Source organism: Cottoperca gobio, chromosome 1 (genome assembly GCF_900634415.1).
Source record: "Cottoperca gobio chromosome 1, fCotGob3.1, whole genome shotgun sequence".
Lineage (NCBI taxonomy): Eukaryota > Metazoa > Chordata > Actinopteri > Perciformes > Bovichtidae > Cottoperca > Cottoperca gobio.
The window spans coordinates 3,184,174-3,202,902 of NC_041355.1; the positions used below are offsets into that span (position 1 = coordinate 3,184,174).

Consider the following 18,729-nt stretch of genomic DNA (forward strand, 5'->3'; position numbering starts at 1 on the left):
CACGGCCCGCCATACATAGAGTAAAAGAGGAAACTGTGGCGTAGAAGAGTGTATTTCGCTCAGGTTTACAGGCTAATCTCCACTACTTTATGTCTCTCAGGCTGCACAGTGTGCTGGGGCAGCCTGGGTGGGTATGAAGGGCCGAACTGAATGTTGCAGAATCTGGCAGCACATAACTGGAGTAAATACTCTACCCTAAAACTGCTCCTACTTGCCTACGATGGGAATCAAACCATTTTAGTTTCTGTGCCTGCGGTTACATATATTGCATAACTCTGCAAAGCACTGGCACCAGGCCAAAAGTATAAAAAGTGATGAGAGTCAATGTACGGGAAAGAGAAATACTTCTTGTATGCACATGCAAATGTTGTTCCTGTGTATCTCCTTAACCTTATGCCAAATATTCACGAATGAAAACATTCATCTTCATCAGCAAAGGCACAGGCATGCCATATTTGTGCCACAAATATTCAGAGCTGCATGAATCACATGGGTTTTTTTTTTACAACCTGTTAAAACACTTCTCAATGTTGCACTTTTCAACATCCATTCCCTAAATAACAAAGGCCCCGTCCTCAGTGAACTTATTACGGACAACAAACCTGTCGAACCGAAACACCAGGACGACTGAGGTGGCGGCGCAACAGCAACACTACATCGACAATCCATCAAAACATCTACTAATATCCACAGCTCCAATGTCAACCCCCCCACCCAGGTCCGTAACCTCGGAATCACCCTCTCTTTCCTCCCCCCCGTCAACCACATCGCCAAAACTGCTTTTTTACACGTCGGGAACATTGCCCGCCTCCGACCTTCCTTGTCCTTAACTGCTGCTGAAACCCTCATCCATGCCTTCATCATGTGTGTTCAGATTCTCCGTCCACAGAAAAAAAGAACACATAATTAAGTATTTTAGTCGCATTTGTTTTTATTGCTTATGATTTATGAGTGCATTTAGAGTAGAAATCCACCAATTGTTTGTGTTTTTGAACATAATTGGGTTCTTAACAGGTTAAGTGCTATATAAATAAAGCTTTACTTACTGTTACAGAGATCTGGCATACACTTAAGTGGACGTGGACCTTAAAATAATCTGTTGGAATCAGCTGTGATATGGAACAGAGAGAAACCTCAAAGCAGTGAAGTCTATCTGTGTTTCAGCGAGGTGCAGTGCAGAAAATAACTGCCAGAGAGGCTGTGTGCAGCGCATAGTGGACACTGATCTTAACCCACTGACTCCGTTTGTCATACTTAAAAAACGTTTTTAATTGAGCAGACAATAGGTTTTTATTATAGTTCTTTTAAAGTTGTTTATAAAGAAGTAAAGGTATTGTCCAATAATGCTTCTCCTAGCTCCCACAGTGTATATTTACAACCCTACCCATGCTATTTCCGAGTATACTTTTTCAGAAGTGCTTGTCGAATGGTCAATAGCTTCCCATGTGTCGGGCAAATTTCCGACACCAACAATGTGCCCTTCACACCTACTCCACGAGATGAGAAAAGCAGCCAGAGTGTGAACTTCTATCTTCTGTCTAAAGGTGAGGGTGGTTATTGCATCTCCCTCTCCCTCCTCTCCCGCCTGATAGCCAGCTCTTCACTCAGCCTGACAGTGTAGCCGTTCGGAACAACTATGAAACACTTTTGATTTCTCCCGTCGTAGGAACCGCTAGTGTAACGTGGCTCTTAAAGCAGTGTCATCAGAAGTCACCACCACTACCCTATTTGGTTGAAGTATATAACTTCAAGTTGGAGCAGGTACATTTTACACAAAACAGCCTTATCTGGAACCAGCGGTATTATCCTTGATATGCAAACTGTCAAAATGTCAGCACGGCATTTGTTACTTTGTTGGACCCAATCCAAGGTTGTTCACACAAGCCCATTCATGTTCCTCAGTCGAGAAAGATTTTGCAATCTAGTTGAATGTTAAAATGCCACCATTATATGGAGAAGGGACTGGCAGGTTCCTAGCTACACAGAAATGGTAAGGATACTCCTCGACACTGCGGATGTCGACAGCAATGATTTTGGGCTTGCCGGCTTTGGTCCTTTTGGTGAGCCCGGCCAATGACAGCTCACAGAGGTCGATTAAGTCCTCAGCCGAGATCCGCGGTGATACTTCTGCTTTCAGGTCACACAACGCCAGAGGCTCCCGAGACTGAAAGAAAAGAAGTCACAGGAGATCAGGAACATTTCTGAATATAATTTGAATAGTAGCATTGGATGAGTAATCATTGTAAAATGATGTAAGAGGGAGAGAAAGATAAAACTAAATATAGTGTCAGGCTGGATATTGTTGCTTCTTTAAAACCAGAAGAGGAGTGATTAGGCCAGATTTCTATGTTAACTAAATCTTCTCTGCATTAATGAAGTGTTTTGAACGGGAATAGAATTACTTCATGTATTACCACAACAACAGCTCAGAGAGCAACACAGACGACCAGCAGCAATGAGCAGAACATGGTCCTTCGCCAGTTTCCACATGCGCTGCCAAATGAGTTCATTAGAGCACTGAGCCAGAAGCATGGCTGCAGGGGACTGAACCCTGCTCTCTGCTATTGTGAGCAAGAGTAACACCTCTATGATTCCCAGATGCCCCAAGTCCCTTCAAAACAACAACACAATAGCATTGTGATAATGAGCAGTCTGATACTCCTTTTTATTGATATGCAAATCAAATAGGGGGTGTACTACTAACAGCACTATCTAATAATTTCAGCACACTGTGTGAAAGCCATTTACAGAGCAGAGAACAACTACATGTCGAGTAGGTTAAGTGCCAAAACTCTGCCATCCATCTAACCCTAACCCTAAAATGTTAGAGAGTTAACTCCATTGACTAGCTGAACCATCATCCATCCAAAAGTGAAGAAGTCAGTGACATATGTGAGTCCAGAAAAGATTTTAAAGATTCCTTTTTTATTAATACAGTGTTTGTCATTAAAAGAAACGTAAAGCTGTTACATTTTGTTTCTGCTTCTAATAAATATTCATAGCCTGATTACTGCAATAGGGATCTGATATCTGATGGTGACAATTCGTATGCATAAGTTTAAAGGATGCAACTGCATCAACACAAAGTCAGAATGGGAAAAGGGACGAGGTGTAAGGAGCGGGGCATAGTTTTTAATAAGTACCTTTACTCTGCTCTCTTGAATTATACACAGAGTTGGCAATAGCTATTCTAGGTAACACGTATTCTTTATGTCTTACTGCCATCACCACCAATTTGGTTTGTTGCAAAGAAAGTAACTCATCTCTTTAATCTGATGTTTAACAACCATTTAAAAGTAAAATGTAAATGTATACTGAGTGAACAGACAAATAGAAACATCTGTGCATATTTGATGCAATATACTAATATTAGGAATACAATATCAAGGTTTCCATGGAGGTCACAAGCCGCCCAGGTCCTGATGCATCTTGCCTCATGCCCCCAATGTAGTTAGTAGATGATGGCCAAAACAATAGCCATACTCATTAAATACAAGGCTTTTGCTGTTGGAAATAGTGCCATTTCTCTCTTTCTCTGAAAAGTTATGTTTTATTTAATTAAAATGCGTTTGGATTTCAGGTGCAGTAGACCACCTCCACTACAAAACACAGCAAGAAACCCTGCATATGATGCAATCCAACACAACTCTACTACAAGCAGCAGCCTCAAACTTCCTCTTGTGACTGCATGAAGAGTAAAGGTACAACACATGTCTTACTGTCAGTGCAGGGTGGACTGAGTTGTTAGCTAGTACCGTCAGGAGCGAATTCTGATACTCATGTGCTTAACTCGTGGCTCAGGGCTGTAACGCTCCAGGTAGCCAGAGGCATTCAGAGGCACTGTCACCGTCTGATAGATATTGACCATGCTGAGCTGCGGTCAGAGATGCTGTGATCATCTAATTGGTCTATTGGCTGGTCACGCCAATTCTGGGCCAGAACTTCTGAGTATGGCTTCCTATAACTTCTATTGTCAGAATGCCTGCCTCATCGCAATCGGTGTAAATGGCTAAGTGTCCTTCTGCCGTCTTTAACCTTTGGGTTGTGGTGATCAAGGACTAAGAGTCGGTGGGAAATGTTATGATTGGAGAGCGTGTTAATCTCTATTCAAGGGAGGAGTGTGAATCAGGGTAACCAGAATCACAACTGTGGTGAGGCAAGACATTCTGATTTGAGCTTTAAAAGTTCCTCCTTGTGTGAGCAAATAACGTGCAGGTTATCTAAGAAGCGCATGACTTTCTTGTTAGCTGTCTGAACTTCATGAAGAAGACAAGCATGTTGTGCTGTAAGGAATCTAATTATTTTTTGCTATTTTGCTCTGAAAGACAAAAGCAAAAATTAGAAACAAGGTTAACATTGGGTCTTTGGATGCCGTCTGTGCTTCACACCTTTTATTAGGTAGCGATTCTATTTCTTTCCTGCACCCGCTGAAAATAATCTGCGGATTAGTTGAGCGCAGCCAGGGCTCAGGCTCCATGCTATGGAAGAAATAAATGGTTCTACACAGGGGATCTCCATTTTTGTGTCTAATGGAGGATGAGGATAACCAGGTTGTTTAGTACAACAAACTAAATGTGGTTGGCTATGGTGTTGCGTTGGTAGACACCTTTTAGTGTATCTTCTGCAGTACACTAACCAAACACTAGTGGCTTAAACTATGTGGAGTAGCTTTCTGTGGCACCATTTAGCGCAGGGGTGTCAAACTCATTTTAGTTCAGGGGCCACATGCAGCACAATTTGATCTGAAGTGGGCCGGACCAGTAACATCACAGCATAATAACCTGTAAATAACAACAACTCCAAATTCTTCCCTTCGTTTTAGTGCAAGTACATTCTGAAAATGTTAAAATGTTATCTTTTTACAAAACATTATGAACAACCTGAAATGTCTTAAGAAAATAAAGGTGAAATTTCAACAATAGTATTAGTTTATCATTTACACATGTGCATTGCAACTTACAGATCACAATGTACAAAGGCACAAAGGCACAAAACATTTCGTCACAGGTATCTGGAACAGTATTTTACTTTATGATCAAAACAACTAATTTGTACACTTTGCAAAGTCATCCCGCGGGCCGGATTGGACCCTCTGGCGGGTCGGTTTTGGCCCCCGGGCCGCATGTTTAACACCCTTGATTTAGCGGGTCTAGTCGGCATGATAGTTTGGGGCCACAAAGGTAAACTAAGTTTTCAAAACTAAGTTTCTTACAAAAATTGCAACATGCACTAACTGAAATGCAGGGTAATTACAATTGAAGGATTGTTTCTTTAAAATTGACTCAGACTGGAACATGTGGCGGTAACAGCTAAGTAAATAACTTATTTCACAGGGCTGGTAGCACACTGTGGCTCAATCTCAGGCTCTATTACTCAGGCTGAATGCTTGGCAGTTTCAGTCTGGTATAAACTCTCTGTGTAACACAGGGCCGGGGGCACGCTGTGTCTTAATTATAGGAGTACTTAACAGAACATTTTGACAACTTGACTTAATTACATTGAAACCCTGGTTTATAATGCTGAACTGAAAATCTTACAATTCCTATAAATATCCTATCATAGCTTCTTAAAGACTTACACTATAATTACATTTTTATCACAATGCACTTGTTTGTAAGTACAGCTGGATGTCTACTCCTGTTGCAGACTAGTCGTGGTGAATAAAAGAAATGTCTGGCAAGGTTTAAAAGTGGAATCAAAGATGTTGGTTTTCACCAAACATTATAAATATGCTGAAAATTTATGTTGCGCAATTGTGAATATCGTGAACACTGGTTCGCAACACTGCCAGTGTCGCCATTAAGTTAAGGTTCTGGTTATTAACAAATATCAATGATCATTTGTATAAATAAAACTATTAATATTCAACAAATCATAAAATGAAGTTGGTGCATTAGGCATAAACATGGCTATCAGAAGGAATTAATTAGTATGACTTAATTTACACCAAGTCACCTCAATGGGGGCACCACCTGCTCATTGGCATTTCTGAATCAGAGGAAAATGATAACCAGTTAATGTAATCTAAAATATACAGGACTGTCAGCTTCTCTGGCGAATCCTTTGAGTTGGAAGAAAAACAGCGTGCTGTTTTCTTTGTGGCGGTGTGTTGCTGATCGAGTCGTTGTGTCCTTGCGGTTTACTGGTTGTTAAGCTGTGTGCAGGACCGAGGAGACCGGTCGCTCCATTTCGTCAACTGAGGGTAAAGGCCCTGTCACACATATCCGTATGTACAGAAAATGTGTCAGAAGTCCAAATACGTCCAACTTTTCATCGGATCGGAAAAGTGAACATATACAGATACGCATGTCTAACCTATTGATAGAGCATCACTTACTATACAAAATGTATCAGACGAATGCCCAACGAATGCATAAGACATACAAAAATATGTCGTATACAAAATATCGGCAACACTACTGGTATTACGTAGATATAAGGTAAGGTATAAGTAGTGTTCGTTAAGAGCAGGCGGTGTTACGCTGGGGTGCGTTGTTGAACGCTGATGTTTTGAGAATGTTCAAAATTACTGGACGTACCCGACGTGTGCTTCATAAGATATGCCGACGTTACGTGACGTTAGACATACGTGAATACAGAATACGTACGTGAATACTTACCTACGTAAATATAGTATGTAAATACCTACGTGACTACGTTAGAGGTACGTTAGATAAAGGCTACGTCGGCTGACGGTGAATCCTACAGCCAATGTATTGATAACGAGTGGATACCCTATTCCTACCCGATGTTAAGATGATGCCTGACGACGGAGTAACTTTATTAAACGTGTTTCTACAGTACAGCTAGCGTTCAGCATGTTAGCCGTTCTCCAGCATCAGCATGACGTGAACCAGATGGCACTTTTCCAGCTCCGTTGGCCAGACGCTCTGATACGTTTTAAATAGGTAAGTGATACGCTATCAATGTTTGACATACGTATAATAATTCGTTATGTATACGTTATGTATACGTCAGCTACAATACCACTGTGGAAAAGTTGGACGTATTTTTAGCTAATTTTCATATACGCCGGCATACGGAACTGTGTATGTCTGCCTGTGTTCGGCGTATCGTCTGCGTCCTTCAAACGATCATAACTTACCCTTCATTTATATCAACCTATTGCCGATATTTCGTATGCGCCGGTATACGTTTCTGTCATACGGATATGTGTGACAGGGACCTTTAACAAGGTTTATCTGCACTTTGACGAGTTTTGAGAAAAACGCATTTGAAAATTCAACAGTTCATAACGTGTATGAACTATATGACGCTATAAAACCAATTCCAACCAATGTTGACATATCACATGCTACACACTAGGTAGTGATATTAAGACTATTTGGGCCAATTCAGTGTATTAAGGGTAGAAACTAAACTAATTTTGCAGATAGACCTTTGTGGTTCCGAAATGGTTGGAAAACCAGAGTCCCAAGTCTATCTGACATTTCCCCACCCCGAAAATTTTAAATTTAATCCCTCAACTGTATTTTATGCAACTTAGCTTCATTTTAAGCTCTAAAAATGTTTACACAACTTCCACGTGGCAGGAAACTTAAAAGTGAAAATTATATTTGCTAATAAATCTGAATTTTTAAGACTTTTTATTAAACTACTAATGATCTTAACTTGAACTACTAATGATCTTAACTTGAACTACTAATGATCTTAACTTGAACTACTATCTACTAGATTACATATAAAACAGTTGGCAGCAAAACGTTTTGAATAAGTTATTCCTCTGCTTAAAATGATCACGTGATTCATTTCCCTCGATCAATTTGTCAGATAGACCTTGTTAACCCTCAGTTGACGATTTGTCATTTAGCAGAATGCAGTTAGCTCCTTGCTAACTACTTCCTATTGTGAAAGCTAGCCGGCTGTGGAGAGCCACTGCTACTAAACTTGTTTACTTTGGAGAGGCGCTCGTGTCTCGTGCCATTAAAAGGAGAAGGTCCCGTGATCAGAGAGCCATCCGATGCGGCGGGCTGCGGTTGCGTGCTTTCAGCAGGCGTGACCACAGGTTTTCACAGTTTTCAGGTGACGTCAGGATAATAACATACCTGAGAAGTAGGGATACAACAAGTCTCTGTAGGCAAGCGTAAACATTAAAAGTGATCAATTACTGTCCTTTACACAGTAACCGGTTTTGATATTTTATGCATTGTTTACTTCAATAAAGAACTTAAGTGGAGGGGTGTGGACTCTTGGGCTGTCTACATCTTTTCAAACAAATTAAGGACTTATAGAGTTAATTTCATGTTGTGTTAAAGATAGGATGGATGTTTTGTTGCATCATAGATTAAAAAAACAACTATTTGAGAGGTCAGATGCTCTTTGTCTTTAAAGAAGTGAAATGTGAGCAGGAAACTGATGAACAAACAGGACTGCACTGCAATGTAGAGTAAGTTCTATTTGCAAAGAAGGCTGAAAGAATATTTACATACTATCACTGTAAATACATGTAAGCTGGTATTTGTCATGCGTCATGTCGATGCTCCCCAGCAGCAGAACAAACTAACAAGCTGATCGAAATTTCTTAATAGCAGAGTTTCTTTCTAATATGCCCCCATTGAGAATGAAATGTTACACATACTGTACGTTACCTACTGAAACATTAAGGATACCAGCTTTAACTTCCTGCTTTTTAGTGTTGTAACCCTAACCCTAACCCAAAACCAGAGATGAGAAGATCATGGCTGAATTACGTTGTAAACCGGGACAGCTGAGCTCCCTTCAAAAACACCTAAAATGGAGTTTATTCATTTAAAAAAGAAACTTGTTCTTGGTAATTAATACTTCAAAAACAAGATGAAAAGCCAAATATAAAAGGGAACACAGTTGCACCAATCTCTCCATCAAATGTGAACCCACGTTTTTGGTTTTGGACCAGATACAGCATGTGTGTGTACAGCTGGATCTTAAAGTCCTGAGCTGGCAGTGCTTTTCGCTGGGATGAGCAATGATTACAGGAAGTCCTGTTGACGATCACACACCATTTAATCACTGAAGCAGTGGCGCATGTGGCTGTTTTCAAGTGTGTGTGTGTGTGTGCATAAATCAGCATAGTTCACTAGATGGCCGGTCAATATAAAATACAATTTGTGTTTAACTTGTAATGCTAATGAGCAAAACAGACGGGGAAAAGAGGACACAAGAAGAACAGGATTTGTTTCTGATAAATAAATACCAGTTTATCATCTTTGGGAGTTGTGTACATTTTTTTAAACATTTGTCTAAATAAGCTCCAAACAAACAAAAAGTGGTGAACATTGAAGAGTGGGTCAATCAGTCTGCTTTCAAGCAAGGAATGCTTTTAAAAGATTACTTACTCGAGTAAAAAACGAATTCCTTCAACCAGGTAAACAGAACAGAAAACCACAGACGAGCAGTTGTTTTGATAAGCCACCAATGCTAATCTTTTCTGTACACATCAGTGAACAAAAACTGACGGACGGGATTAACACTTGGATGAAAAGATCATAGTCTGAGTCACAAAATGTCGTTGATGCCGACTAATCATAAAAAAACACCCTTAGTTGAAAATTGACACAATCGGCGGTTTAATCACGTAGGTGCAGCAGTTCTCGCCCTTTTACAAATTATCTGCTGTCACATCAATCAAAAGTTAGGTTTGACACAACTAGCTAAACCCTGCTGTGTTGTATTGCTCGTGACAAATGATACAAAAGTGGATAAGGACATATCCTTAAAGTTGAACGAGCTCAGTTGCTCGGCTGAGCTCTCCGTGGTGACTTAAATGTCATGACGAGCAGCGTGTGTCAACTGAAAATGGCTTAATGACACTTTCACATTTCACTGGCCTGACAGTGATGAGGCTAAACTGGAGCCGCTGATAAAAACAAATCCTCTGCAGTGCTTTGTGCAAATGCTCAAACGCTCATGGTCCACAGTTGCCAAAAGAAACCTAACCACTTAACATATTGAACTGGGAACAACAGTGTTGTACAGCTTGGATAAAGCTTGGTGACAAGGTCAATGACTCATTTAAAGTGCCTTCACATTGCTTGATTGTAGCTGTGCTGAGGTTTTCACATATCAAACAACACAGTATGTGGTGTCTCAGCAGGAGGTTTTAAAGCAAATAATTCTTCCAGCTTTTCATATACTTCCTGTTTTAATTCTGGCCATTCAGCAGTAACCAATATTGCTTGAACATGAATGATTTCTTTTCATGAGAAATTTAAATTCTCATATATATTTGCTGACAAAAGAGTCCAGACGTGCACTTTGACAACTGAGTTACAGTGTTAGAAATATAATGCTGCAATTACATTTGATGACTGAAACACTGAAGATCACAAGAGCACAGTGTTTCAGAATGTTTGTCCTAACACACTGAAATCCAAAAGGTTACAAAAAAACTTTCAAATTGTACAATATGTTTGTACAGTGCTCTAGCTGAAATACAAAGTATGACTTTGAAGAGCAGTTTTAGCTTTACTTGGAAGAATCACTGGAGTTTGTTATAGACTTTACTTATTATTTTAAAAATAACGGGAATGCAATCAACAACTTGAACAGCCCTGAAATAAATATGTGAAGCTTGTAGGGTTCAGTGTCTGGGGACCATGTGTCAGAGACGTATTTAATCAATTATATGGACATCTGTATCTGCATCTGAAATCTTTCATATTGTCAACAGAATTTCATATAATAAACTTCAAATGATACAATTTATTGCAGAGATGTTGTAATAGATTGCATCATATACTGTATATGATCGAGGCGTTCATGTGATTGTGTCTTCGTCTTAGGAAGTGAAGATTTAAAAGGCTGGATTTACATCACATTTCACATCAAGTCTTGTGTACATTGTCCTGCCTAATTGAACATGCTCCTCTGACTCACAGTTTTTACATTTTAATGGTTACATGTCGCGCAAAAGTACTGAAAAATTAGAACCTGGAGGCATTTCTGTTTACTCATGGACATCCATTCCCTCAATCATTAAAATACCAGCTCTGCCAGCTGTTAGATGATAGTTAGCAAACATCTGCTCATCCACAGGGAACAGCACTAGCCATATTTGGATTCCTTTTTATTTCTCAAAGCAACACATTTGATGTATTAAGGACTTTCCAGCCAATGCTAACATCATCTTCTTTATGAACAGCACATTACAGTGGCAAGTAAATATACACATTTATCATGTGTGTTCAGTTGTGTTGAGATGAACGGTTTATACATCTAGGAACACATTAAGCTGTTTACAGCTATCGGTGCCCAAATTCTGCTCCTCTACGGCTGCCACAGGGGAGCGTCACTCACTTGCTAGCAGTTGGGCACAAATCTGCATGCAAACACCATTATTAACTAGAATGGCACTGGGAGAGCGTAAACCTCCGCCAAGCCCATTGGTCCTCAGATGGTCCCATCTCCCGAGTTGGGAAGTCCTTCTTCCGTCTTCCGTGGAAACTAGAAGGGGATATGTTGCATTTTGTTGCACAGAGGATGACGGCTGTTGCCGAGTTGTTGTTCCGACTAATTTCCCCATGTCTTCTGAATGCACCATGAACGCAGCGCGAATGCCTTGACCTATCTCACAATGTTAGTGAAACATAATTTGCGTATTCGATTCAGATACGCTTTAGAATTTCATGGGTTCTTCCTTGGCCCATGCAGTAGGTTTTCCGTACTTCTGCTCACAACCACCAATTTCTAGTTCACCTATATATAGATGAACTAACTGGAGACAAACTATATCAAAGATTGATAAGACAGAGTCAATTTAATTAATGGAACAAGTCTAGCGTAATGTTTGTATTTGTTTTGCTATGTTTAGATTGTCTTATTAGTGGCCCAGAGAAAGGAGAAGGAGAGCTTGTTTTCTCACTCACTCAGACCAAGCTGAATGGACAGCAGCTGTCCAGGGAGATGTCTGTCTGTTTACTACGAGGGCTGAGAATCTGCTGACAGAGCCTCCTGTTCTCTTACCAGAGAGAGGGGCGGTAGGGCAGCGTGTTACACAAACAAGTGTGCACGTGTACAGTATCAGCCACACAACTTTTTACAATCATTTTGGGGAGTCAAGACATTGTGGAGCACACAGGGCTTTAGATAGGGTTCATTATTGCGTGATGATCCACAGCTGGTTTGGAGGTCGTCTCCTTTGGGAGATTGGATGGAAAGTTTTTAGCACAAGTGGTGTATGTGTTGCCTTATTTTCGCCACATGTACAGCTAAACAGGTTTTGCTTGCTGTAATCATTCCTCTTTTATATACTGGCCCTAAGGAGATCCCTTCTTCAAAACATGTCACTCTAAGTAGGCATAACGGGACATTATCAAAAGTCCTTGCTCTGTGCAAAAATACATTACACATTATAGCTAAAGATGCTTCAGCAGTCTGAGTTAATCAAATCTGGGGAATATCTTCCAAAGTCGCAGCCTTTTTAGTATGCAATTCCCCTCGGTGTAGATTAAATGCAGCAGATCTTGAGACAATCGCTGCCCACGGCATCTTCCAAGCATCCAGTCAGACCTGCCGGACCAAACGCCACCCAGGGCAGAGTGACCGCCCCAGGAGGAGAGGCGAGATTGGAGCCAAACTAACCCAGCAAGGACCTAAGGCTATTCCACTACGCAGCTTGCTCCTGGCTGATGTCCAATCGCAGGGAAAATAAGACTAATCCAGCAACGTGACTTTGGTGCCCACACCTTTACAGAGGCTTCATCGTGGCATCCTGGATCAAGTTGTTGCACTTGATGGACGGACCGCAGGACAGAGTGCAGGACTCCGGTGAGACGAGAGGACGGGCGGACTCTGTGTTTACATCAATGCTGCTTGCTGCTCAAACGTCAAAGTTGTTAAAGATGCCGGACATATCATCTGCATAGAAAATTCCCCATTGTTTTTGTTTCTGCTGTTTACATTCCTCCTGATGCAATTTCTTTAATAAATGCACGACAGGAATACACTAGTGTTTCTGTTACGTTTTGTCACGTTTTTCTGACTGTAGCCTAAAGGGACGAGGCTACGGCTGCTTTTCACAACAATAATCCTTGAATCCCTGAATCCTTGAATAAGTGTTTGTTCACATTTTAATCTGGAGAAAAGATAGTGAACACCTTAAACAAGCGCTTTCAAACAGAAAAAAACAAGCCAGTTTATCCTGATTAAGGTATTTACATGAGGCATTATCTTCTGATTGTTCTTGTAGGGGCAACTGAAAAGGGATTTTCTACAAGACTGCATGTTGTAATATGCAATTTCCTATAAACCTTCCTTTGCTGTTGCCACAATCTTAACTTTTACTCTTGCAGCACTTCACACACAATATAAACTTTATATATAGGCTTTAACTGAGGAAGTGAAATGCCTGAAAAGAATTTCATAGAGTCAGCAGTCTTCAAGTCTACATTTAATCTAAGCTGAAATGTGTAATAATGAGTAATGAGCAAAGAATTTCTAGATCATCATTTAACTTCATTTTTACTGAGTTTCTTCTCTGCAGTCATACTGTACAAAGAGTGTTGTGTGTACTGTATGTGTGTGTGCCTGTGGTCAGTCCAGTGATAAGAGTGACGTTTCAACAAAGTGCACTCCTTCCTCAATGTTTTCTGAAGAAGAGGTGGGATGCAGATAGATGCGGCCATGGATCAATGCCACCACCCACCCATTTCTCATTCAGCCGAAGCTGAATGAGAAAGATTACAGCAATCACTTGGGTACACAGCAGATAGGGGCTGACAAGAGTGTTTGTGAGCTTTCTGGACACGATGCATTCAGGTGTGAAAGGCAAACAAGGTTGCGCCACAAAAACTAAACAAAGACAAAAGGCCTGTGTGAAAGACAGCAGCATATCAATAAACACTCCTCAAAACTAAGTATGAACAACTTTTATGCTGCTTTGTTTAAATACTTTTTTGCTGTGTTTTATTTTAATAGCACGTACAGTGCATCTGTATTTCTGTAACTTAGGAGAATGGGCCTATGGAGGCTGAATTAACTTTTGCTTTGGACAAAATCATCTGTCGAATGAATCTAATTGAATGTAATGCATTTTGAAATTGTGCAATATAAATAAAGTTTTCCTTTATTTAAGCTGAGACATTTTGACTGTTTGTTTCTGTAAAGGGAAGACATTTTAAAACAAATCAATATTTGGCCACTTTGGGAATTAAAGACTGAGGTCGCCATGTACTGTATCGAGCAATAGACTGTAACTTTTAATTGTTGAAGAACTCATTCTAACAGGAAAAATCAATTCAGCTTAACAGGCTTACTGGAGTCACTGTGCTGCTGTACAATTGGGTTGATTAGTGAAGAGAACAGGTGTTTGGTAGTGTGCAGTGAGTCACTCTTTGTGCAAATCAGAAAGAGGCAGAATTTATAACATAAGAGCAGAAAAGAAAATCCATAGCAACAGTTATTCTATTCATGTTTGGGAAATATTTCACAAATAAAAGTGTGACAGCTGACAAATATCTCACAGGCAAACTCTATACCTTATAAATCAGCTGCTGGTGATTTAATAAACCTTTTATAAAATCACCCATCACGTCTGTAAAGTACCAGTCTGTATGGGTCATACGGACTTACATACATGCTATAGATTTATTATTGAACAGAAATCAAACAAGGTTCATATTAGACCATATAGTTACAGGCTGATGTACATATTTCAAATTACTGATAACTGCTTTTGAAAATAGATTTCGACAGCCTTACCTTACCATTAGAATAGAATTTCATTTCTTGTGGGGTAATTATTGATTTCTATTTCTATTACTTTATGAGTATTAGAATACATTTTTAACCCTAATATTAACAAGCATGTTACACTATTAACTCATTTTTCCTTGCCTTAAGATAACCTATTATTACTATGCGATGTATCAGCTCAAAGTTAAGACAATAAGACTGGACACTGATTTTAATACTAAGCGACTATTACCCAATAATACTTTGTATTTTCAGCAACTTCATAGCCTATATTTACTGACCCATATGTTGCAATATTTTCCACAGTTATAAGTATTCCATTACAAACATTAAACCACACTATTAGCCATATGTTTTCTCTGTTCTTACCAAGATAACACCTCTGAAATGACCAACAATGTGTCCCATTATTACTATGTTATTACCATGCTGATACATAAAGCGTTATCAATTCCGTCACGTATGCAACATATCAGAAAACCAGTTATGGTGAATTAAATTCTCGTGAAAAATTCCCATCTCACGCTGCCTTTTACAAACAGTTCATCTTCATTGGAACCTGTATTGTGTCGAAATAGACAGCTCATTACCTCTGACACCAGACACCAGGAACAAAACCTTCTATTGTACTGAAAACAAACCACAGAAATAATTAAAGAATACTTCCTCACTGTGGCTTAACCTGAACAGTCACTGACTCGTAACAGTTGGATGTACTTTGTAGATACTAATGAAAATCAGTTCACCACAAAAGGTGGCTAACTTTAGATTTCTTTTTTTTTTCTTCTGTAAAATTGATGTGTGTGATGAGTAAAACTCACCAGGTCTGTCTTTGGCATGTCTTGGTAGTCAGACGTGTAGTACGTTGCCGCTTTCCCAAAGCCGTTGTCACCCGCAGCCTTTGGTGGCTGAGCATGCTGTCGGTATGTAGCACTCCTTGGACTCCAGCAGAAGAGGTTGATGGATTCACGAACACAGCGCTCAATGTCAATTTCTGTGGAACAAAAACAACAGGATAAAAATACTTGCCAAAGATTAAGTTAATCCCATCCTATGAGTGAAGTCATGAACAATAGAGCAGCCCTAATATTGCTTTTTTTCCTTTATGAATTGTTTTATTGCTTTAACCTACACCCAATTAAAGTCAAATAAATGTGCAAACAACACTTTTATTCTACAGCTAAACTAGCGGCTCTGTGAGGCCGCAGTAGTGCTAAATGTTAGCATGCTAACATGCTTACAACAACAATGCCAACATTCAGATGTTTAGCAGGTGGAATGTTTACCATGATCACCATCTTAGTTTAGTGTGTTAGCATGCTAATGTTTGCTAATTAGCACTAAACACAAAGTACAGCTAAGCTAGCGGCTCTGTGAGGCTGTACTTAGGCACAGTAGGACTTTGAGCTAAATGCTAAAGTTAGCATGCTAACAACAACAATGCCAACATTCTGATGTTTAGCAGGTGTAATGTTTACCATGGTCACCCTCTTAGTTTAGTGTGTTAGCATGCTAACGTTTGCTAATTAGCACTAAACACAAAGTACAGCTAACGCTGATAAAAATGTAATTTGTTTAGCAGCTATTTGCTACTTAAGCTAAGTATTGGACAAATAAACCTTTTGGACACTATTAGAACTCAGAGGATCACCAAAGCAATTACACTTTATACTGAGGTAAACATAACTATCTGTAGGCTACCAAATATAATGGCAACCCTTTACACATTTCACCTAAATAAACTCATAACAGAGGATGTTCATCTGCTAATCTCTGAATTTTCAATTACCACTCACAACATTTTATGTTAACAAATGATTTAACTGCTGCTAGAGTGTTAAATGAATTAATATAAATGTGATTCCCTCCCTTGCATCAGACATAAAGGATTATGTAAATGTATGTGGGAGGTTTAGTTGCAGAAGTGAGCAGCTTGACCTTGACCTTTTGCTGCCATTAATAATCCTAAACAGTCATTCAGTGGCCGTGGCTCTTTAATTAAGAAGATATCTGGCCATCGTTTAGCTGCTGTCCCTCATCTGAGCTCAAAATGTTAAGTGCAGAGCAAAATCTTCTTCTGTTCCCCTTCTAATGCCTCTCCATCCTTCTCGCTTTGAGAATAGAGAGGATTAGGTAACAGGGACCCACTGGATTATCCGAGGATTTGGGTAAATTAGGAATTCTTTCCTTCACACTGACGGCTTCTCTCTTTCACTCCCTTTTTTTCGTGGATAATAAGCAAGTCTGCCTAATGAGTGCTCCTTGGTATGACCTGCACCTAGGCCAAGTGAAATAATATAAAAGATGTATCTTTCCCCCTCTATATGTCCCACAGCGCCATCAAGTTTAGGGGGCTGTCAGCTCTCATGGGCTAGGACCTCACAGACTCAGTTACAAGGTTCATTCCAGTGAAAAACACATTGGTGGTCTGAGATTCCTCACCGACAGGCTCACAGGCAGTTCAGGGAAACACATTTTCCCTCCCTAGGGCGACGAACGCTGCATGCAATATCTCCTCCAGCTAAAAGAGGCAGGAATGAGGACGAGGAGATTGATAGTGCTTTTAACAAGCCCTGGGCTCAGCTGGGCATTCCAAGGCAGCCAATTCTCTTAAAGTCCCATTTTTCTTTTTAGTCACACAAAATTACATTTGAGTAATTACGAGGCGCTGATTGTGGGCTGTGACTTGTTGCCACAAATAATAGAATAGCATGATTAGTTAAGAGCAACTCGGGGGAATTGTGGAATTGGATTGTGGTGCGAAGGAAGATAAACTGGACAATAATGGAGATGAAAGAATTTAGTGAATTGAAATACATAGAGAAAATCAGTTGCATTTTAGTGTTTGAACTCTTAATAATATAATATACAAACCATGAAAATGAGTCTTCATCATCAACCCACAGATTATAAACCCAACCATCAGTTGTGACATCTCCCTTTATTAATAACACTTTAAATGTAAACCATGATGACATGAAGTGATTATCTATAGTCTTTCATACATAGTTATTCTGTATACCACTACATGTAATTATATTTGCACATAATGTGAGGGAATGATGCATGCTGTTGCTTTATTCCATTTACATGAGACTCGACTTGGAAGTTAAAGACTTTTGACTTGACTCAAATGTGTTCATTTTACATTTTCAGTTTATATATCAAATATTCAAAATGTTTAATTAACGTTGTCAAAGTGTGTCTAACATTTACCCCGTTAGTTTTTAATTTGACTGTCAGTATTTCGCTGTTTAACATTGATTGGGAGGGAATATAACTTTGATTGAGAAGAAATTAAGAAATAAATAAGCTTTTATAGAGTCATTTGTTTTTTTGCTTGGTTACATTTATTTCACTGAATATTAATAATTACGATACAAATTAAATGAATTGTCCTACTTTTGTCCTTTTTGAACGGGTTGGATACATTGGCCAATACTATCATTATAAGAGAGTTACCAATACCTTGTCGTTTCTTTTCATAATGACCAGATACTGCAGGTAAAACTGCAACCAACATGTGTACAGTCAATGCAACCAACATGTGTAGTCAATGCAACCAACATGTGTAGTCAATGCAACCAACATGTGTACAGTCAATGCAACCAACATGTGTACAGTCAATGCAACCAACATGTGTAGTCAATGCAACCAACATGTGTAGTCAATGCAACCAACATGTGTACAGTCAATGCAACCAACATGTGTACAGTCAATGCAACCAACATGTGTACAGTCAATGCAACCAACATGTGTACAGTCAATGCAACCAACATGTGTACAGTCAATGCAACCAACATGTGTACAGTCAATGCAACCAAGTGTACAGTAAATAAAAAATGAAGAGGATAAAGGATACTGGATAAAATGAAAGATGCTGCATTAGATTGAAATCAACTTGTTTCAATCTGTGCCATTGCTTTTCTTGCATGAAATTGTGCACAGAGCAGCCTTTTGCTCTTCTGAATGCGTTGATTGCACATTGATGACATTATAATACATTTACAGAGCTCTGAAATGTATTAATAAAGTAGT

At 39.5% G+C, this 18,729-nt stretch overlaps 1 protein-coding gene across 1 annotated transcript in view; it reads right to left on the reverse strand.

Moving 5' to 3' along the window:
- The window catches only part of tbck (TBC1 domain containing kinase), a 44,983-nt gene that overhangs the window by 8,155 nt on the left and 18,099 nt on the right, over positions 1–18,729 (reverse strand). The window contains exons 23-24 of the mRNA XM_029439103.1: positions 15,513–15,685; positions 2,001–2,164 (exon numbers count right to left, since the gene is read on the reverse strand). Of these exons, the coding sequence (XP_029294963.1) occupies positions 2,001–2,164; positions 15,513–15,685 (337 nt within the window). The remainder of the gene's footprint in view (positions 1–2,000; positions 2,165–15,512; positions 15,686–18,729) is intronic.